General features: G+C 38.7%; 1 protein-coding gene across 1 annotated transcript; it reads left to right on the forward strand.

The window, feature by feature from the left end:
• The first annotated feature begins 3,054 nt into the window (after nt 1-3,054).
• Nucleotides 3,055-22,010, forward strand: ATP6V1C1 (ATPase H+ transporting V1 subunit C1). The gene is made up of 13 exons (XM_058832070.1): nt 3,055-3,172; nt 6,365-6,547; nt 8,632-8,699; nt 9,822-9,907; nt 10,619-10,713; nt 14,388-14,479; nt 15,571-15,669; nt 16,994-17,062; nt 18,346-18,438; nt 18,527-18,620; nt 19,141-19,238; nt 20,372-20,498; nt 21,403-22,010. Exons 2-13 carry the CDS (start codon nt 6,416-6,418, stop codon nt 21,496-21,498), a joined length of 1,149 nt encoding a protein of 382 aa, XP_058688053.1. The 5' UTR covers nt 3,055-3,172; nt 6,365-6,415; the 3' UTR covers nt 21,499-22,010.
• Nucleotides 22,011-22,247: the final 237 nt, after the last annotated feature.

Below are 22,247 nucleotides of genomic sequence, written 5' to 3' on the forward strand. Positions count from 1 at the left end.
AGGTAAGCTTTCTCAATCCTAAGTAGTTTTATCTCAAATACTTCTGTGCAACCCAGTGCACTCTCAAGTCAATCTGTGTTTAGCCTGTGCATAATAAGAATATTCAACAAAAATGAGTCATTCAGATATTCAAAGCTGAATACAGGCCTACACAGAGACCTTACCCAAAGTAATTTTTGACACGTTTTTATTATAGAATGAAACTTCTATGCAATGATTAAAAGAGATAATTATTTTTCAAAAATTACAACAGAAAATAATTGAGGTCAAAAAGACACATAACAGTTCCCTTCTCCCTGAATGAAATTTCAACAGATTCGTCAAGACATAAAAGAAGTGTGTACTGCTTTTTCCCAGGCTTCAGAGTCTTCATAAAAATATCCCTTTCAGGCCAGATAGAGTAATAGTACAGGGAAGTATTATAAAAATATTAGTGAACATATCTGTTTAATCTACCATATATATACTCCTATTGTAGCAGTTGTGGTTTTAAATCTATTTACAGATTTCTCCCTAACAGCATTTATAATGATTACACATCTGGCTTAGGTTTCTCATGAATAGCTCACTTAAAGACCATGTTGCAGCTCATTGTTACTGTGCTTTTATTCCACAGCTGCTAATATCCTGGTTGTTTGATTTGTGCTAATCACTTTTACCATTTTTTTGGTTTTATTTTTGATTTGTTTATTTTGTTTTTGTTTTCTAGTTAAGAGTTATAGATTGCCTGCAGGCTTGCTTTGTACCTCATTGGCATCAGTTAATTGATATCAAATGGCAAATATCATTATAAAACCAACCACATTAGGCAGTGGACTTAAAGTAGCAGATCATAGGTCCTTGTTCTCAGAATCCCCTCCTGCAATTTTACAAGCACGTTGTCATTTTGCAGGTTAGAAATGCTTGCTGTTCCTCTCTTAAGTACTGCTTTTAGAGTATCAGTTACTAACCATTCTGTTTATTTATAGAGGTTGATGCCAAGTTTCCGTCTGATAGCTTGGAGTTATGGATCATTCAAAAAAATCTTATCTTGTTCCAAAAATAACACAGATAATGTCTTGCATTTGCTGGTCAGTGTTTGCATATGGCATATATTGCCACATTTTGAGGAAATGGCTTGCAACAATAATGAGAAAAAGTGCCTATTGTGAAATTTTATAGGATTTTTCATTGAAAACTTAGTAATGCATCCATTAAGAAATTATTCTTGTTGCAGTTGTTTCATTTGGAATTTTAAAATAAGTTTGCCCACTTTTAAGATAAGCAAGTTTCTGTTTTACCATGTTAGTTTAGGGTAAGCCTTTTTATACTGGTATAAAAAGCCTCTCTAATAAAATTGTACCAGCAGGAGCATGTAAGAGCATTTTAAATGACTGCGGGCGGTTTGGCAATTGGAATGTTTTCAGCAGCCTGTGGTGGCTGAAGGACAACATAAACGGCTGAAGGAAGACTCATCTGTCACATCAGGGGTTGCTTAATAACATTTACACTTTGAACTTGACTAAATAGAGTTTGGAGCTTCTGCATCTATAAATACTTAAAGGGGAGAAGAGCACAGGACTAGAAGCCTGAAGCTGCTCCCAGAGTCATGAAGTCACATCCTTTGCTGGGTTGGAACTGTGTGAAGTCACCTTTCTGGTATCTCTGGTCACATTTGTGCTTTCTCTCTGCTGCAATTCCCTACAAGCCACCCACAGCTATATAGCGGCTCCAACTCTTGCCTATTTGTAAAAATATTAAAACAACAACAAAAAAAAACCCCAAAAACAAAACAAAAAACCCCCCAAAACCTAAAGAAAAATAGGAACAAACTATTTGGTTCCCTAAAACCAGCAAACCAAAATAGTTTGCCTTTTGTGTACAGTTTCTGCTTTCTTCAGATAATAATGTGAATTATAATGACAGGCAGTTTCACACAACTTAGCTACCAATAAAGCAATTTACTACCCGCTCTTTTTCACTCAGCATTTCTACTCTAAGACAAATGGGGTTAGGTGACAAAATAAAACAGCAACAGTTTTTTCTCAAGTGCATGTTTTTCCACTGTCACCTGCATGCAAGCCTCCTCTTTTCCCGAGCCCTTCATTGCAGACTGACAGCAGTAAAGCGTTTCAGCACACGTTCCCATGGTTGTGATCCCTGAAGTACGCTCTGTTTTCCAGCATTCTGTATTTTCCAAGGGCTGATCTTTCCCCCTGTACTGGACACTCGTGAGGAGGACGCATCTCGAGTACTGGGCTCAGCTCGGGAAGGACTTTCAGGAGCTGGAGCGAGTCCAGAGAAGCACAACGGAGCTGGGGAAGGGTCCGGAGCACAAGTCCCGTGAGGCGCAGCTGAGGGAGCTGGGGGTGTTCAGCCTGGAGCGAAGGAGGCTCGGGTGTGCCCTCATCGCTCTCTACAGCTCCCTGACAGGAGGCTGCAGCCGGGGGATCGGGCTCTTCTGACGGGTTACAGACAGTAGAGTAAGAGGACGTGGCCTCGAACCGTGCCAGGGAAGGTTTAGGTTGGACATCAGGAGGAATTTCTTCAGTGGAGTGATTAAACACTGGAATGGATTGCCCATGCCCAGGGAGGTGCTGGAGTCACCCTCCCCAGAGGCGCTTAAGGATAGACTGGATGTGGCAACTCAGTGGCAGAGTCAGGTTTACACGGTGTTCAACGTGGTGGACTCAATGATCTTAGAGGCCTTTTCCAGTCTAAATGTTTCCTTGACCCTTTCTGTAATCGGAGGAAAATCTACTGGCCGCAGCAAGAACAAACAAACACGCTTTCAAACCCAGCCATCCCTCTCTGCCCTAAGGGCAGACTCGTACAAAGCCTTCTTAACACGGGGTCGCCCTGAGCCACACGTGGTTTTCACACCAATTCCCTAATCAAGCCCAGAGTAACCAGAAGTGGCCCGGGTCCTGGGGCAGTCGGTGCCCTGAGCTGCCCATGGCAACAGCGGTGCCCGAGCGAGCCCCGACAGCGGGCCGCGCAGGCGAGCAGAGATGGCGCCGGGGCAGGCCTCGAACCCGCGGCCCCAGCGCACCCGGCAGTCACTGCGCCGCTGCGTCACAGCGCCTCTTCCCGCCCCTCGTGCCCGGCGCTGCGGCGGCGTCAGCTGACCGCGGGTCACGTGACCCACCGGCGGGTGAGCGGCGGCGGCGCCGGCGGGGATGGAGCAGTGACGGTAACGGCGGGGCTGGGCCCGGGAGCAGACGGGGGAGGGAAGGAAGGAAAGACAGAAGGACGGACGAGTGTCTGGGCTACCCCGAGCGGCTACCGCAGCGTCCCGGCCTTCCCCGGCGCGCGGCCTCCCCCGGCGCCGGGCCGCGCAGGGCCTGGCATGAAGGGCAGCGCCGGCCGGGCCCGGCGGTACCGCGGCTCCCAGGAGCTCGGCCGGGCCTCGGGGCGGCCAGGTCACCGCCCTGCCGCTGCGGGGGGTGTTTATATCGGGGAGCGCGAAGGGACAGCGCGGCCCGGGGAGCCCGAGCCGGCGGCTGCCGGGCTGTGGGAGCTGACATCCAGTCCCTGTGATCCGGGTTAGCGGCTCCGTGGGGAGCGAGGGCAGCGCCCCCCGCTCCCGGGGCCAGCCCCAGGTCGACTCCGCACAAGCGTGGGGACTGCCCACGGCGCAATCTTTCCGGTCTCCTCGTCGAGGCCGCTTCTGTTTATGAAACGTGGAGGCCAAGCGCCAGAAGTGATTTCTGAAAGCGAGCTTGAAGAAGTGACTCCCTGAGGACTTAGTGCTAAGTCGCATCAGTAAATTGAGGTTTCCTGCTGAGCTACATAGAAGCAATTGTCCCCTGCCCCTTGCCCTGCATTTTTGAAAAATGCAATGCCGTAGTTGAGATTCTGTTTTGACATCACTGTATATTTTTCTGGGTATAACACTGTAAACAGTTTATTTTAGATTGTAATATATTGCATGAAATTTTTTTCTTTGGAAACCCATTTTCCTAATAACATAGGGATGAAGCAGTGTGCATTACAAAAAGTCCTGGTCATAGAGGTATATGATGTGAGCAAGCTACCCATTTTTATTGCTTATTCTAGGTTTTATTTTGAACACTTAGAATTTCCTGCTTTATCCTGTGGTTCTTATCTTTAATTTGCTTGGCTTTCGTTTTACAGTCCATCTGTATGTGTTTTTCGTCTGACCAGCATTTGTATCTGTTTTTCAAACCATTCTGTAGCACTTCTCCTTTCTTCACTTCTTGTTTGGTATTCTCCATTGCTCTGATTTCAAGCCCCATTGTGGAAAGCATTTAAAACTCTTTTACCAAGCTTTTTGTTCCCTTGTGTGTATTTGATAATAATACCTTCATTATACCTGAATTGGGAAATCATCTTCCTTCCCATGACTATTAGAAATGGAACAGAGCTTTGGTAAAACCAGCCACACAGACAAAAAATGGTGAGGGAGGAAGGGAAGTCCCGTGACTTAATGGTTCCTGGGAGCTACAACTGTTCCTTCTGTGCCACTCCTGGAAATTTTAAAAATATTCTTTAGATTACTGTTGTTTGTGGAAAACATGAGAATGCAGTGTTCCCTGTATCTTACTGAGTAAGATTCTGGATTTCTGTGTTATTTCTCTTCTGTCTTTTACTTGGATATTTACAAGTTGCTGCTGCCACCACCTAGTTTGTTTATATAACATTTATTCCACAACTTTTTCTAGTCCTAGTCTAGTCAAATCCAGAAAAAAACAATTCAAAGCTTCAACATTTTGTGAGTGTGTGTCAGCTGTAATGGTGTCTCCCTTAGTAGGTGAAGTTTACTGTAAGCTTGGCTGTGCCTTTTATAGGGTCAGAGTTCAGTGGAGCACAGGAAAACTTCTCCTGCACCAGGTCTGGCATGCATTAAGGAAGATAAGGCATCCTAGGAGTCTGAATAAGAGGAAATTTTGTTTTGTTCCAAATCATCGATAATTAGTATACCTCCAGTGGAGACCTGTTATCTGAGATACTGCAGTTGGTGCTAAACAAAGAGGCCCTGTAGCGTGGTGATAACTGATGTTGCATGTCAGGTCTTGTAAATATTCTGATTTCTCAGTTACCTGTACCTGCCTTGGCATTGTCTGTGTTCGGTTTTGTGGCAGCGCTGTGCTGTGCCTGGTGGTGCAGTGCCAGGTGGCATGGAGTGTGTGCTATCAAGGGCCTCAGGAACTGGGTGTCATCATCTGCTGGAAACAAGGCCCCTTAATTCCAAGGGGGATGGCTGCTATGCCAGACTGTGCTCCATGGCAGTAATTTGATGGCTGATAAACTTCAGCTTTAGGCTTCCTGAGTAGCTAAGCAAAAGAATCAGCAACTAGGCCGTTGTCTTACCTGGAATTTCAACACCCTTGGTAACTTGCTACCCCTAGAATGAATACACGGTGAAGGACCTATGTGTGTTGCTTTGGGCAAAGTTCGCTACCACACGCTAGTTCTAAGAAATACAACATTTGATTAGTTCTCCCTCAAAAAAATTGAGTGCTATGAAATGTAGGTTAGTCTCTACTCATTCCAAGTTGCTACAGAAGACATTACAGATATCAAAATTTGACATATAGATTCTGTCAAAGTACACTTTGATTTCGTTCTTCTTTCCCTTATCAAAGACATCCAGTAACTCTCAACCAGCTGTTTCTGCTTCTTAGTGACGAAAGAACATATATACTCTTAACTTGCTGAGCTTGTCTGCAAAGTAAACCAACATAATTTGTATTTAGTACCAACACTTTCTTGACTAATGCCAGTATGTGTAATCTTATTGATGGTCTGCAGACAGAGATATCAAGACTATAAAGTGTTCTCCTTTTTGTTGAAATTTTTAGCTGCCAGGAGAATCTTCTTTACTTGAAAGAATAAACTAGATCTTACTGCATTTAGATAATTTTAGGCATTTACTTACTTTAAAACACTGTCCTAATCTGAAAAGTGATTGGAAAAGATATGTCAGAGTTGAAATTTGTTTGTTTTTTCTTATTTCTTCTCTGATGTTTTCAGAAAAAGTTATCTGTTGTACAGACACTGGAAGACGTATATAGCTGTGGAAGTATAATTTGGGTCCTCTTTTATTTGATTTATTTTCAGTTAGATTGTTTCCTTGTTATCTTTCTGTAAAATTACAGTTGAAAGGTGCTAATGTTGCAAACTCAGCCCCCTTTAACATACAGGATGGGCAGTTTAAAAAGATTTTCGAACTGTATAAATGTGATTTGGAAGATAGGAAAAAATGAATTTGAAACCACATGATACTCCTGGTAAAATCTCTTACAGTGACTGGAACTGCACTTCAGTAATATGGAATGAGATGTTTTTCTTCAGGCAAAGCTTTGACTGCTGTATTAATGGCAGATATTTTTTCTTCTTTCCCTTACTTCCCTTCTGCTAGCATCTTGCCTTTATCCTCAGAATCAACAAACATCAAGATAAAGGCACAAAAATGACAGAGTTTTGGCTGATTTCTGCTCCTGGGGAAAAGACCTGTCAACAGACATGGGAGAAGCTACATGCAGCAACTACAAAACATAACAATCTTTCTACTAATTCAAAGTTCAATATTCCGGACTTGAAGGTATGTAAACTCCCATGTCATGTCCTAAGAAGTGTGTTTGTTTTGCATCATCTTTTTTTCCCTAGATTAAAACTTGCAGACATTTTAGAGAGAACAGCTGACTTTTCTTGATGTTTATGTGTGGAGCTAAGAAATAATTCTGACATTATATGATATTCAGACACTTATCTTTTCTTCTGGACTTCTGAGTTAGTTGTTCACTCTGTAAGTTTTCAAGATTCAGCAATCTGTGTTCTTCCAGCAAATAAAGCAGTTTTTTCTGAGGATGGTAGTCTTGATCTCATAGTGGTAGCAGTTACCTGGAAAAGAAAAATAGGAACTTGTGATCTGATTATTGAGAGTTTCCTTTGACTGTTTTGTTTTAACTTTTTAAAAAATTATTTATTTTTTTTTCCCTCATCTGATTTGTCTGCTCCTTTTCTGTCTGAGATACAGTGAAAAGGCTGAAATTAAAATTCAGGAGTTGATCAAACAGTAGCTCTGCCTTTTCTCCATCCAGAAGTAACATTCTTCTATTAGAGCAGTAGTTTATCTCTGACTGAGCATTCCAGTGTGACCTGCCAATGTGTTGTGGAAAATGGAAAAAAGCCTGTTTGAATTCTTCAGTGAGAAGCAAATAGTCACAAAATCTGAAAGTAGTTAATCTTGGTTTAATACAATGATCAGGATATGGAAAAGTTATGAGCCAGTGTATTCATTTAGAAAAGGTCTTTCCTGATGCCTGAATGTTTCTTGAACAAGAATTTGGAGCTCAGTTTAATGTAGTGACAGCTCATCAAAGCTTACAAAATTGAGGAGAAAAATGCCTTCAGTCTTTGTCTACAGCGTGGATCTAGATCAGGGGGCATAATGCCTTTTTCCTGTCTCTGCTAAGGAATGGGCCCAGGGCACAGAGTGCTTCAGTGTTCCTTTTAAGATCTTCCAACTGCCATAACCTGTATTCACATTTGGACTGTCCTGTGTTAGAATAGGGACTAGAATAAATGTCTTTCTCTTCCCAGATTTTTGGACATGAGTCAGGATGGTTTTCAAACTGTAGGATGTCTGCAGCATTTAGAAGACTTATTGCTGAAAACTGTTGGGGCCCATCAGGGTTAGAAACAATTGGTTTTGTTTCTACTCTGCTTCCTAAAAGGGGCAGAAGCTGAATATACCTTATATATGGTGGGAAATAGTCTGGCTTCTGTGGACCTGGTGAAACTGTTTAAGCAGTGAGATCCTATAGTTAAAACACATTGAAACAGTGGTTTAGTCTCCACTGAACAGCAGTTTTATTGCTTAAGGACTTACTTGTCCTCAGGCTTGTGACTAGTTAAAATAGGCTTCCTTATTCTTGTGGCCCACAACAAGGTGGGGCATGGAAAGTCATGTTTCTTAAGTAATTCTGCTCCTTTCTGCTTCAAGGCTAAACAGAAAAGAACTAATGTGAATTTGAGTGGCCAGATATATAGAAAGTAGATGCTAGGCTACAAATATGTTAAATACTAATAGCATCTTGGCTAGGCAGAAGATTCATTTATGCCGTGTAATATTTCAGGTCAAAATGGGTACTCCAGATACATGAAATTAGGGAAGAAACTGTTTTCTGGAAGAGAAGGGAAAAAAGAGTGAAAGCTTGTAGACAAACTAGGTATTTTATTATCCAAGATGCAAGAAGTCCAGTACTCTCGTATTGTCAAATGTTTTCAACATCCAGGTTGCCTCCAGTGCTGAGATTCCTGATCAATGAAATTTCACAGTTGATCTAAAGTAGTGAATTAAATGCTGAAGCAACTGCCTTGTGAAAAATACAGCATTCATAGTGTAGACATTGTTTTAACATGTTCTGGATGTCTTGATTGCAGAACTGAAACTGAGCACCAAACTAGTGAGTTAGATCTGATCCTGTGGTGCTTTGAGGGGCGATATCTAACAAATGAAACACAGTATGATTTTGGTAAATCAAGATGTCTGAAATCTTAGAGTCCAGCATTTTATGTAGTTCTGCAGAGCTGCCTGTTGGGAGATGTAGCTTTTACTGTTATCTGGTTTTATCTTTCTGTGTTTATATACATCTGCTAATGCATTTTGATCTTTGCTTCTAGGTTGGCACACTGGATGTTTTGGTTGGTTTGTCAGATGAGCTGGCTAAACTGGATGCATTTGTGGAGAGGTAACAATTTATTTTTACTGGGATGCAAAGTATTAGAATAATGATGTGATAGTTTGCTGAGTCCTAATAATACACAGGTTATTTTCAACATTTTTTGTATCACAGTGATTTGGAAGATAGGAGAAAATGATCCTCTGCAGGCAGTCAACATGCTAAGATTTAAGAAAGCTGAGATGCTGGTTTTCACAGTATCTGTTCCTGAAAAAAGAAAAATAATCCGAAATTCTTATTATGCATTGATGAAAGATGGTTCTCCCTAAAGTAGTGCTGTGTGGTGCTGGGTCCTGGAGAATTGTTAAGAATTGAGTCTGACAGGTGCAGGAAGTAGTGATGAAATGAAGTAAAAGCTTGTTCTTTTAGCAGGAATGCTGTTTACACACTTTAAGAAGGTAATAATGTGATTTTCTAATCTATATAAATGCTTAAACAGTATTAATACTAAAATGCAAAACCTATACATTTTGAAGAAACTAATAGCCTTTTGAAAGTGATTTTGAGCAAAAGTAGCAAAATTTCACATAACCAGAACTCATGGAGCCATCTCCAGCTTCAAGGAGAGAAGTATTAACTAGAAGTTTTTAAATAGAAAAGGCAGCTTTTTACCTGGCACATGTGAATGGTATTATACATGGCTTTTCATTTAGGAAGGCAGATCTTGAGTGTCAGATTGCATTGCCAGGGTTGCCTTGTGTTTAGTTTGGATTACTGTTGACTTCTACCTTTCTATTTCTAAAAACGGGTTAGAATTTTGGAAGTACCACAGACTTTTAAAAAAAATTTACAATATAGTGACATTACACTTGAAGTCAATACCAATGTGGGTGAGCTGGCCTCACCTTGTTGAGTAGTGGTGAGTACCAACAGTAGAGAAGATTTTAAATAAAGATGTAGAATACTTCTGAGAAGTTGGTCTCCTTCAGATACTGACTCCAGCTTGTGGTCCTGGAAAGCTTGACTGTAGAGAAAGTGTCATCCTTGTTTGATTCAGTCACTTTTGATCCAATCTCAGGCAAATTAAAATCAGTTTCATGAATGGTATTTCCCAAATGGTGGGTTTGGGGTTTTGATTGATTTATTTGTTTGTTTGTTTGCTTTTATATATCTTGATCTTTCATTTTTCAGTGTTGTAAAGAAGGTGGCTCAGTATATGGCTGATGTTCTAGAAGACAGTAAAGATAAAGTTCAGGAGAATCTTCTGGCTAATGGAGGTAAAGTGTTAACCATGATATTCTAATGTATCCTAAAACTGTAGAAGGGAAGGCAATGATCCTGAAACTTACTGAGGTACAAGGAAACCAAGTGCAAGGGGCTGCACCTGGGTCAGGGCAACCCTCAGTGTCAATATGGGTGGAGGATGAATGGTTTGAGGGCAGCCCTGCCGAGAAGCACTTGAGGGTGCCAGTGTGCCTTTTATTTCAATAACAAGCTTCACTTTTCTCTGAACCAATATTTTATTTTCAAAGCCATTAAATAGAATTTAACAACTTGTATTGATGCAGGAGAGGCTAATATAAGTGGATAAGGGCTTGGAGTAGTGTCTTTCATAAAAAGCTTTACAAAACTGTCACTTCAGGTGAGCCACATGGTCATTGCTGTCTTTCTTGCCATCATAACCTTCCGTTCTCCCACCTATTTTTCACACAGAGCAAAAAATAGTTGCTCCTGTCTGTAGTTCTCCAACTATCCTTGACTTGGTAGTAAATGTTACTTACGATCTACAAAGGTGGAGAAACCAATATCTGAAGGCAGAGGTCATGGCTAATTTACAACTTGTTTCTTGTCAAATTTCTTAAGCAACGGGGTCCAGACATGGGAAGGTCCAGCCTGTTACAGTTCTCTTCTGTTACAGCACTTCTACATAGAATATAACACAGTAGTCTTTTTATTGCCAATCTTAACAAAATTCTTTAAAATTTTAGTTGACTTGGTCACCTATATAACAAGGTTCCAATGGGATATGGCCAAATACCCAATCAAGCAATCCTTGAAGAATATTTCAGAAATTATTGCAAAGGTAAGGTAACTTGTTTTATAAAACTTCCTTATTTGAACTTGAGATATTTATGCAGAAAACTTGCTCTCAAAGCAATTTGTCTGTTTTAGTCAGCTAACAATAGCAGTGAACTTTGTAGCAGTTAGTAACCAGAGAAATACATTAGGATGTGGCTGGGATTTGGAGAGTGCTCCCTGAAGACCATCATGCTGTCTTTACTGATTTCTGTTTCCTAGGATCTAACAAATAAATAGCCAGGAAATGATGTTTACATTTCAGGTTTGCTGCACTAGCATATTGTTTGTCTCATGTTCTCAAACCTTGTGGGCTGTTAGCAGTGAGCCAGGGAACTTATTTGCATTCTGAAAGCCACGGCAGTCAGTTATGAGGGGAGAAATAAGCCTTCATTGTTAGATGTAAAGAAAGCTCATTTGAGAGTTGTCACGCGTTTTCCTCATCTTTACTTTGGCAATGTGTTTCATATGTGCAGGGATTTGTTTGCATTGTACTTGCTTGTGAGCCTGTACAGGGTCCTCAGCAGTGGCTGGCTGATTTAGACAGTGAGAGTTCTCTGTAGGCAGCCCTTGCTTTACGATCTTCCCAGCTGCTTCATTTTTTTTTGTTTTTTTTCCTTCCCTGTTTTCTGTAATCTGCAGACTGGCTCTTGGAACTGCCTCTGTTACTGACTGGAAATACATAACTTGGAAAAAAGCTGTTCTGGGTACCTATAGAGGTACCTTTGGTAGTCTTTGGTGATGGATGTGTAGGGACTATAATGGGTTTGGGATGGGGGTAAGTGCTGGCAGACTTGTGCTTTGCTGTAACTGCAGATTCCCGGAACTATTACATTAATTCTTTTTAAGAGAACAAAATCCTAATATATGCTACAAAGCTGACTGAGACTGCAATTAGTACTTTCATTTTTGATATTTTCTTTGGGACTATCACTGTATCTTGAATTTATTTCACAAATTGCATTTAGTAACTATTCCTGGAAAACATCTGCAGTGTGGCCTTTTGTTGAAAAATGACTGGCTATCTTACAGCTCTAAAGAATTGCACATTAAAAATATCTCACAGATAATAAAATTAGAATCTTAGTATCTGACACTAGTACATAGTATTTGCTTCTTCAGAAGAAGGTACCAAAATGAAGCACTGAACTTTTTAGCTTTAATAGTACAGAACTTGTTTTTGCAGAAATAAAATTTGTTGAAAAAGAAACAAAGGACATGACAAGATATGCCCTTTATTGAAAATTATCAAAGATTCAGTGCATGCTATTCTGTGTCCTGAAGTTTGCTAGATAAATAATCTGCTTCAACAAAGTTGTACTCTAGCCTGAACTTTAACTGTCTTACATTCTTTATCTACTTTGGGCACCTCATTGACCTATTAGGTTGGATAGTAAATGCAGAGAAACAGGTCTGCTGGAGTTCATCCTGTTGAGGGTTTCCATTTCTCTTTGTGTTTAGCTGTGCTTCTGTTCTATAGGTACAGCTTCAGGACACATAATGGCATAAATCTGATTTCAAATAGTTTATAAAATATTTTCAACTGTGAGCCATAGATGTGTGTCCATAAAGTAGAGAAGGAAGATGACTGAAGATGCCTTACGTTCTTACAGAAATGACCCCTAGGAGATCATATCTCAGGACTTGAAGCAATTTTGTCCCAAGGCAGGAGTTCTGACAAAGATAAAATGTTCATGTAATCACGTGTCAAAGTGAAGATAAAGGAAAATTGATAGAGCTACATTAATTAAAATCTGTGAAGCCTTCTGACATGTTGATGTTAAATAATTTGAAAAGCTTGTCATATCATGAATTACTGCTTTTCCTGTATGGTTTTATATCATCCTCACTCACTCAGACAGCAGGTTCTGATGTCTGTCAAGATGAGTAATGGCAATTGCAGTGTAGGCTTCGTCAGCTGAGAAGAAAGTGTTAGCAGTGTTAGAAACATTTAAAATAAAATTATATCTGCTGAAACTATCCATCAAGTTTTTTCAGCTTTTAACTTTCAGAAGTTTTGTGAACCCCAGTGGCAATACCGAATACTTTGGAGATGGCATCTGCGCTGTGTGAGAGCTGTCACTTAATCGAGTCATTCTTTGAGTTTGAAATTAGTCATCAGACTTATGCAAGAAGACCTCAGTATTTTTAGTGCTCTAGTCGAATCTTTTCAGCAACCCAGGCATGTATTGAAGTGCAACAACTCAGTTGTATGGCTGCAAGACACTCAGTATTGCCAATGACTACACTACCTAAGTGGTTTAAATATCTGGGATTGCCCTGCGTAGAAATAGGCTCACTGTGTTATACTGGCACTTTCTTTAGCAGTACCATTAGTCTGCCTCTTTTTGCAATGACCTTTGTGAGTTATTCACCAATTCTATTCCCAAAAGAAAGTTTGTATTGTTGCTTCGTTTGGTAATTTTACAAAAATTTGTTTTCAAGAGCTCTGTTGTGGCATTGAGATTTGTGGTTCTGTATTCTCTAACATTCAGTAGGAAGCAAAGCTGGTTGTTTCAATAAACTTAAGTCAGTACAGCAGTAACAGGTTTTTGGCTAAGCAGTCATCTTTTAAAAGACTACTGACTCTACAAATGAGAGCAATTAGAGTATTGTCAATTAGGAAATGCTGAATGGAACTGATTTGTAAAGGCAGTGGTTTTTGGGTTTTGTCATTAAGTAATGCATAGTTAAACCTGTTGAAAGTCCTGATCCTTGAAAAAGGCAAAGAGTTGTCACTCTGGGAAAGAGCTGAATGCACAAAGGTGCTAGCTTAATAACTTCTGATTCATTTTCACCTTACGATGCCTTCTAGATGCAAAAAAAAAAAAGGTGCTGGTGTAGTATTAAAAGGTTTGCATGAAGGTATATGCCTTGTGTGGGACCTGCTGAAATGTTCTGCATGTTACTTTGCTAAAGGTTGTATCAGTCAAAGGATTTAAATAGCCTTAAGTACTCACTTTTTAATTTTGTAATTTCAGAGTATTTTGTCTAAAGGATTTCTGAATCTGTAGAGGTGCAAGCTGTTAATGTGTTGCCACGTGAAACTAACGGAATATTCAGGGTTTTGATTACTTCCTGCTGGAGACAAGCCAACCTAGGTGTTACCATAAACAAGGTCACTATTTAATTAACTGACCTTGCTTTTAAGAGAGATTTATTTTGTGGAAACAAAATCATATCTGTATCTCCAGCCTGTAGTGTTTTATGCAAACAAAATGTTTTGTCAGTTGGTCTAAGTCTGTATAAAGGGAGAGTCCCTTGACAGTGTTCAGAAATGTGTCCCTGGAAATTTTTTCATGCTTGTACCTCCATACTACAGTGAGGAGGCAGTGAAGGAGGCAGTAGGCAGCATTATAATGCCAGACCAACACTGTGCCAAGTTCTTTCAGTTTCCCAACTGTTACTGAGTGCACTGATTTTAAAATACTTCCTTGTATAGGGTACATGCTGATACGAGTATGGTTGGCAGTTTAAGATGTACTAAAGTGTTTAATTTGTTTTGTGTTCTTCCACTTACTGCCAAGTTATCTAGCTGGGAATGAATAATTTTTGGTAATCATGCTAATTAAGCCATCCTTTTCAAATCCATCCTCTAGGATTACTGAGCAGCAGTGGCAAGCTGAACATAAATTCTATTCTAGTTCTTTAGACATAGTTCTTTTTCTTTTCATTTTTAAGGGAGTAAACCAGATTGACAATGATCTAAAAGCAAGAGCCTCGGCATACAATAATCTGAAAGGGAATCTTCAGAATTTGGAAAGAAAGAATGCGTAAGTTGTATTATTTTTTGCTAATGTAGCACAGGAATGTTATCTAAGCATGAAAACTTAATAAATAATGAAATGTGGAGTGATTCAGGCTCTAAGCTTAATGTATTTTTGAGGTGTTTATCCATCTTGAAGAGCAGCTGTCATAAGGGAACATTTATTACCAGCTTTCTGGTTGGTGTTAACTTACTTGTGACAGAAAAGCAATTAAGAAATCACAAAAGCATGTACAAATAGCATAAAATTGCTGGAACTTTTAAGAGGAGCTTGCTGTTTGTGGTGTGTAACTCTGCTACTTAGGTGTCTTGTCTAAATAAGAAAGTCTTTCCTTCACTCCAACTTAACTGGGTTTCTTCCCTCAGAATTTACTAGCAGCGACAGCAGCAGTACACGCAGATAATGAATTAAACAAGGACTGTGTGTTGTGTTGTCATGTACATGTGACGATTATTTGAAGTACGGTTGAGGTTCAGCAGTTCTTCTGTGCAAATGTGGTTGATTAATGTGCCTGAACCCTGCCATTACAGTGAATGGCACAAGCCTGCTGGCTGATTCAGAACCACGGGTCATACCAATGACAGTGTGTGACAACCTGTTTTAGGAGTGAGACATAAGTTCTGTGCTAAGCCATGGCAGTTTGTCAGCTGAGAGTCATTAAACCTCTGTGCGTTCTTGGTCTTTTATGCATATGAGGAAATACACTGCTTTAAGTTTTTACTGATGTTCTGTATGTAGATCTGTACTAGGTTAGTTATAGCTCTGGGGCTTGGTATGTTAGAATCCACAGTTAATGGTTTTAATGGTTCTTGCAGTTTTAAGTAACTTCTAAAAAGAAAAGTTGGCCACTTAAGCGTGTGATGTATTTGGAACATGGGAATGACACACAGCAGTGGAGCTACTGATAAAAATTTCAGTGACTTTGGACAGTGAGATATAAAATGCATATAAGGACATTTTGTTTGCTCTGCTAATAGCAATTGTGTAGGTAAAATGTGTTTATGAGAATGCTATATTATCAAGCACTGGAAACTGTTATCCAGACAAATTCAATATTTAAACATGTAATTGTTCTGGCTGTCTTTGTTTCTCTGCAGGGGAAGCTTGCTAACCAGAAGTCTTGCTGATATTGTAAAGAAAGAGGACTTTGTACTTGATTCAGAATATTTGGTCACGTTATTAGTGATTGTGCCGAAGTAAGTTTATTCATCCTGAGCAGAATACAATAAGAAATGTAAATCAAGTAATAGATCTCACAGCCCTATAATACTGTAAGAATGACATCTGAATTTACTTGGGCCTTTCCTGGATGAGCAAACAGGACTGTTAAGATGCTCAGGAGAGAAGTGAGCGTCTGTGCCTGTGTTCCTTTTTTCACAAAAACTCCTCATAAGGACTGCTGAGTGCTCATGAATTTCTTGAGGAAACTGGAGATTAGACGTATGTCTCTTATCCAGTGTTTGCTATGAGTAGTCATGTTCCAGATGGTGTCCTTATGAAAATAAGTGCTGAGTAAAAACATGACTTGTTTTACATTAGAAGGCTTAATCATTAAATTATCCTGGTTAGAAGTATGCCAACTTTCATCACGTAGCGAGTGAACTCTTTACTGCTTTGTTCTGCACATTTTTAGATTGCCTGAACACTTTTTTGGTTTTTTTTTTACTTACCTAAGTCTCTGTCATTGGAACCCTGCTTACGTCTTGTCAAAGGCTTGCTGGGGGAACAGGCTGTTCTTACTTGAAATGTTTGAACAACAGAAATCTCATGTTTTCCCCTGGCCAAGGAAAGTAGTGATACAAATGCCCACAGAACTGTTGTAAAATGAGAAAATGTCCCTTGACTGTCTTTCTGGAGCTCAGGTAAAGAGATCTTCTGATTTATGAAAAGCCCACTGGCTCTCTTTACCACAGGAACCATTAGAATCTGTCACATGTCAAACTCTGGTGAAGAAAAAACAGTTTTGCTGTGTCTTTAGCAGAAAGCAAGTGGTTAGAATATCTCAGCTGTTGTTTTTCTTGGACTTGCTTTTGCTGTTGAAAGGATGGAACCTGTTCACAACCAGCTACAGAAAGGCAGGGCTTCCAAAATTCCCAGTCCTTCAGGCAAGTGCAGGACTCTGGGGAACCTGTTTATGATTGTGGAAGAAGTATTCCTCTGCTCAGAAGAGCAGAGTTGCATGAGGAGTTTCTGATTAACCTTGACAGTTAATTCCATTTGGTCCCCTGAGATCTGTACTTAATGATGATTTAATTTCATAGTTCTTACATTAAAAAAAATTTGCACTTGTAAACTGACATGAATACTGAAAATATTTTACTTTTTCTATCACTATAGTTTATTTATCAATAATTATAATAACAGTGTGAGGAGAACTGAGCATTGCCTGAGTCTTGTGTATTTCTGACAACCTACACCTGAGATGGAGGATGTGATGATTAAATGTTTTTACCTTTAAAAAAAACCCTTGATCCATTAATCTCAGATTAAAAGTCTAACAATAACCTCTGTATTCTCTAGGTTAAATTACAATGACTGGGTTAAGCAGTATGAAACGCTAGCAGAGATGGTTGTACCACGTTCCAGCAAGTAAGTTGTTGAATGCTAAATCTCATATTTGTTTGTGCTGTGTTTCAGGAGCGTTCTTTTTCTAGAAAGGCTTTGAATTTTAAAGATTGGTCAAAAACTTGTCAATATGTGTAGCTTTATAGCTTTATCTGGTCAAATCTGATGAAATACTCAAGGAAAGATTCAAATGAACAAAGTTATTGAACTTAACTTATGGGGAGAAGAGTAAGAGAATTGAAAAGTTAATCTAATTCTGGTCAGATATATTCAGCTTCTAGCTGGAATGTGGTGGAGATAAGCAACAAATGCTGGCTGTTGGCCTGTAAGCTTTAGGTCTGTATTCACAAGACTTGAAACAAGTTGTATGAATTCTTTGGAGACTTCCAAAGAATGGAGGTCTAGAAGTGTAAATGGTTTTGTTGTGTACAAAGAAAGGTAGCTTGTCTCTTTGGGTGCCTGATATCAAGCTGGTGCCAGGTGCTGTGGTGGGCAAGATTAAACCACTTTAACAACCTTGTAACCACATTAAAGTCCAAATGTAGCACAAATCATTGATTTGTGGTTAATTTTAACTGACAGACTGAGGTTTTCATCAGGCAAATGTAATATTACCAGTTCTGTGCCAGTTAAAAAACCTGAACTTCCTCTGGATAGCTTCACATCTGGAAGACTTGCTAGTGGCTCTTAATTATTGGGAAACCACAGCCTAGGACTAGCCTAAGAAAAGTCAACTTGTTAAACTATTGGATAATGCTTGTGTTGAAGACAGTATGATCTTGAGGAACAGTCTAAGTCTGTTAAAGCTTTTTTTTTTCCTAAGGTAAAGCCTCAAAATAAGCAATATTATTTTTAATTATAAAATAGTAAATCGAGGGGTCATCTTTACAGCCGAAGAAACATTTTCTTCTGCCAACCTGTATCTTATAATTTGTGTACTTCTCTATTTTATATCTTTTTTATTTTTCTTTAAAACACACTTTCTAATTTCTAATAAATCTGTTGTCCAAACATTTCAGTACTAAACCAGCATCAGTTGCTTTTTTTGTTAAATAATTTTTATTTGAACAAATATCGTATGAACTTAATGTGAACTGTAAGCTGCCTTCATTTATGTAGGGAGTAATTAAGAGCAGTCAGTTACATTCTGTATGAGGTGCTTAATTTGGGAACTAAATCCTGTATAATTATCTACATTTATGTCTTGCCTTGTAGCAATAAAGTACAGCATGTGGTACTGTGTGACTGGTCTGTACTGACTTGAGCCTGATTTATTCTGACACATGGTTTGTTTTCTTTCTGTGTAGTGTACTCTTTGAGGACCAAGACAGCTACCTTTGTAATGTCACCTTGTTCAGGAAGGCAGTGGACGACTTCAAGCACAAAGCCAGAGAATATAAGTAAGGTTTATTTTGTGTGCATTCTGTTTCTCATGCTTTGAAGGATCTGTAGATAGGCACTTCTGTTTTTATTCACTTCCAAATGCAGATTTATGGTCCGTGACTTCCAGTACAATGAAGAAGAGATGAAAGCCGATAAAGAAGAAATGAATAGACTGTCAACTGACAAGAAGAAACAGTTTGTAAGTCTTAATAAACTGGTCATTATAGAAATGTGAGACAGCTAAGACTTATTATTGCTGCATAAAAATTTCATGAAGTTGTGATTCAGAGCATTGTAAGGATGACATGATGTAGTCAGCCTGCACCCAGCTAATCTGCTCTGGGATAATTGAATTTCCTGCTGCACAAGTGCTCCTCACTGCTTTGAACCAAGGACTGGTATTGCAGCCGATAATGTTTGAAGTTTGAAAATGGACAAGTGTTTGAATTACATAATCAGATATGACTAAAATTATCTTTAATATAGTTAGATCATGACAACTGAGATGGGGAACTGAAGAGACAATGGGAAGTTTCATTAAATGTCTCTTTACTTTGTATCAAAACACTCTTGAACCATTATGTCCATAGTGAACTCTGTCTTTAACTTGTCTTTTATTATCATGATACAGATACTGAGTAGCAGTTCAAACATGCAAAATGGGCTGAGTATTTTTCTGATGTTTGAATAGCTTCTTTTTTTTCTTCCCTTTTTCACAGGGGCCTCTGGTTCGGTGGCTGAAAGTCAATTTCAGTGAAGCTTTTATTGCATGGATTCATGTGAAAGCATTACGTGTTTTTGTTGAATCTGTTTTAAGGTAATGAGGCAGATTTCAATATTGATTTTCTTCCTAGACCTGGTAAGAATCTACATCTAGCTTGGGTTTACCAAACTGAAGCATGCAAATGCTGCTCTTCTGGGAAGGAGGAAGCAAAAAGTAGGGCAGTAAGAATAGCTGGTGGCAATAGCTCTTGTTGCCAGTTGTGAAATATTTGAGGTAGATAATTGTGTATCTTCGCCTTGGATAGTCTCTTCATTATTGCTTTAAGAGTTACAGATACTCTGTACATAGCAGTGAGACATTTTTGCTGATTTTTAGGTTACTTTATGAGTTGCTTGTAACAAGAACTAACTACATCTTATATTTAAATGGCAAATTTGAATAGTTCAGAATAAAAACTGTTTGAGCTTTCAGTAACAATTTGGCATCATGAAATGGGATGCTTTTACTTTAAGACATGCCTTTTGTAGTCTAAACTTTTCAGTATTAAACCACTCAATATTCTAACTAGAAAATTTATCTGCTTTTTTTCTTCATACTATCCACAAGTGTTTTTACTAGTCGAGAACAGCTGTAATTCTGTACTGCAAAGGAGGGACCTTTATTTTTCATAGTTGAAGACATTCCTACCATGGTCAGCAAAGGGCAAGATGTTTTTAGCTTTTTTGATAAGTTGTCATAATGGAGAAAAACAGAAGAGAAAAAGAAAACAAATCACATGAACTTGCGTTCATGCTGCTATGGCCTTATTGTGAAGACAAAACCTGAGTAAAGAAAGCTGAACTTCATTGGAATGTTGTCAGCTGTTTCCACATTCATGGAAAGGAGATTAAGTAGAAACTACATTGTCCGCTAAGTGTCATAAGCAAAGGGAACTAATGGGGTATTCAAAATTTAGTCTGAGTGTTCAGGTAACATTGAGAATTATGCTAAATACTCAAGGATTTAAAATGATTTTAAAAATATTTAGGCTTATGTTTTGTTACTTTAAATTTGAAGTTCTACTTCTTTGATGCCTTAGAATTGTTGACACAGAATGGTTTTGCAAAAATGGAAATGAGTAAATTTCCTCTTCAGCTATAGGATTCTTTCTCAAAAGAAAATTCTGCTTGAATTATGAAAGAAGGTTTATTTCAGCATATCCATAGTTTTCTACTTGACTTCCTCAGGTATGGTTTGCCAGTTAACTTCCAGGCAATGCTGCTTCAGCCTAATAAGAAAACAATGAAGAAACTGAGGGAAGTTCTGTATGACTTATACAAACATCTTGACAGCAGTGCAGCAGCTATCATTGATGTAAGTACTTTTTAACTGCTACTATTATGTTTAAACAAAGCAAAAAGTCTATTGGCATCATTAAAAAGCTATACCTCTCCATATTCTTCATTTTCTCACAGAACAGAGAATTTTTTGTTCTTAAAAAAACGCTGCTTCTGTTTTACACTTTAGCAAGGCAGATGGTATTTAAAGTTGCAACCAATATATTTGAAGAGCTGTCTGGTTTAGAAGTCACGTGCATTTCTTCTTACTGCATTCTTTCCTATGACTGATGGAAAGGTACAGACTGCAAGTTAGTATAGCAGTCCTCTGCTGAAGAGGGCTGAATCATTGTCAAAATTGAGTCAGTCTTTCCATATGTAGAGGTCTCATTTTCATGTGTAAAACTGGTTTGTTGGGAGGCATATTCAACTAATTTGCTTTGTATTGAAAAGCAGTGATCTTAATAGTTATTAGTTAACTAAAGATACCATGAGTTTAGCTGAATTAAAAAAAGATTTTTAACATTGTATTGAATGTAATGTATTTCCAGGCCTTTTTGTGGAAAGAGGATTTGAGACAATTTAGATGAAAATTAAAGATGCTGAACTTAACTTCCTGGATCATTCAGCACCCTATAACATTCTTATCAGAAACTGGCAGTGTTTAGATGTCGTTTGATGATGATGTGTTTACTAGCAATGGATGTCATTTATCGATACAGAACTACTTAGATTTTGAAAAAGCACTTTGTATTTACCTTTGAAAAATACTATTAGTTATTTGTCAAATGACTGTTATTCAAACAATCACTTGAATGTGAAAATTTAAGCTTGAAGTCTTACCTGGCCTATTTGCTTCTAAAACACATGAATATTTCATCTACTTCTTAATAGGAGTCAGAATGTTAAGAGTATAACTGGTTTCAAACCTTTATTTGCAGGCAACTATGGATATTCCAGGTTTAAACCTCAGCCAGCAGGAGTACTACCCCTATGTGTACTACAAGATCGATTGTAATTTGCTGGAATTCAAGTAAAAGTTCCCTAACATGACAATCTTCTCGGTGTTGGTGTAAACAAACAGAAGTGAGGTTGAAGTATAGTATACTTTAAGCATTCTACTAATCATATGCTTGCTTCTTATGTTAGGTGAATTGAACACACCGTGGTCCATCTCTAGACATTTTCTTTTTAAAGACCAGTATAGGTAACCAGCTTTTAATCGACTATGTCTGTAAATGTATATTGAGAGAATTTAAGTATTTATAAACAGAGTGATTTATTTAAGGAAAAGCTTATCCCTCTTTCATATGGTGGTCTGTGTTAATTCCATTTACTGTTGTTTATAAAAAAACTTGTTTACAGAAGACTAGTGTAAATGTTCATGGCCATTTTGTTCATTTGATTTAGTAGATACAACTGTGTTAACATTGTTGAACTGTGATGTAAAGTATGTAAAATTGGTATGAAATTGTGCTTTCTGAATGGTTTAAAATTACAATTGATGCACTGTAAACACAGGGAAAATAAACATACCTGTGCAAATGTGTCACTTTCTTGTACCACATAAAATTGTAGATACTTGTGTCTAAACTGAAGCAATGTGTTAAGTCTTTAGTAGTGCTGCAGCCTGCACACACTGGCACAGAAATGCAGTTGGCTTCAGCACAAGTACTTTTAAGAGATGCAGGATTTAATTTTGCTTTGTGCAGAAAGGCTCAAGCATGTTGTTTGGCCATCACACATATGTACGAATGTTTTTCATGTTTATATCTTTGTGACTAAA

Source organism: Poecile atricapillus, chromosome 2, assembly GCF_030490865.1.
Source record: "Poecile atricapillus isolate bPoeAtr1 chromosome 2, bPoeAtr1.hap1, whole genome shotgun sequence".
NCBI classification, from domain to species: domain Eukaryota; kingdom Metazoa; phylum Chordata; class Aves; order Passeriformes; family Paridae; genus Poecile; species Poecile atricapillus.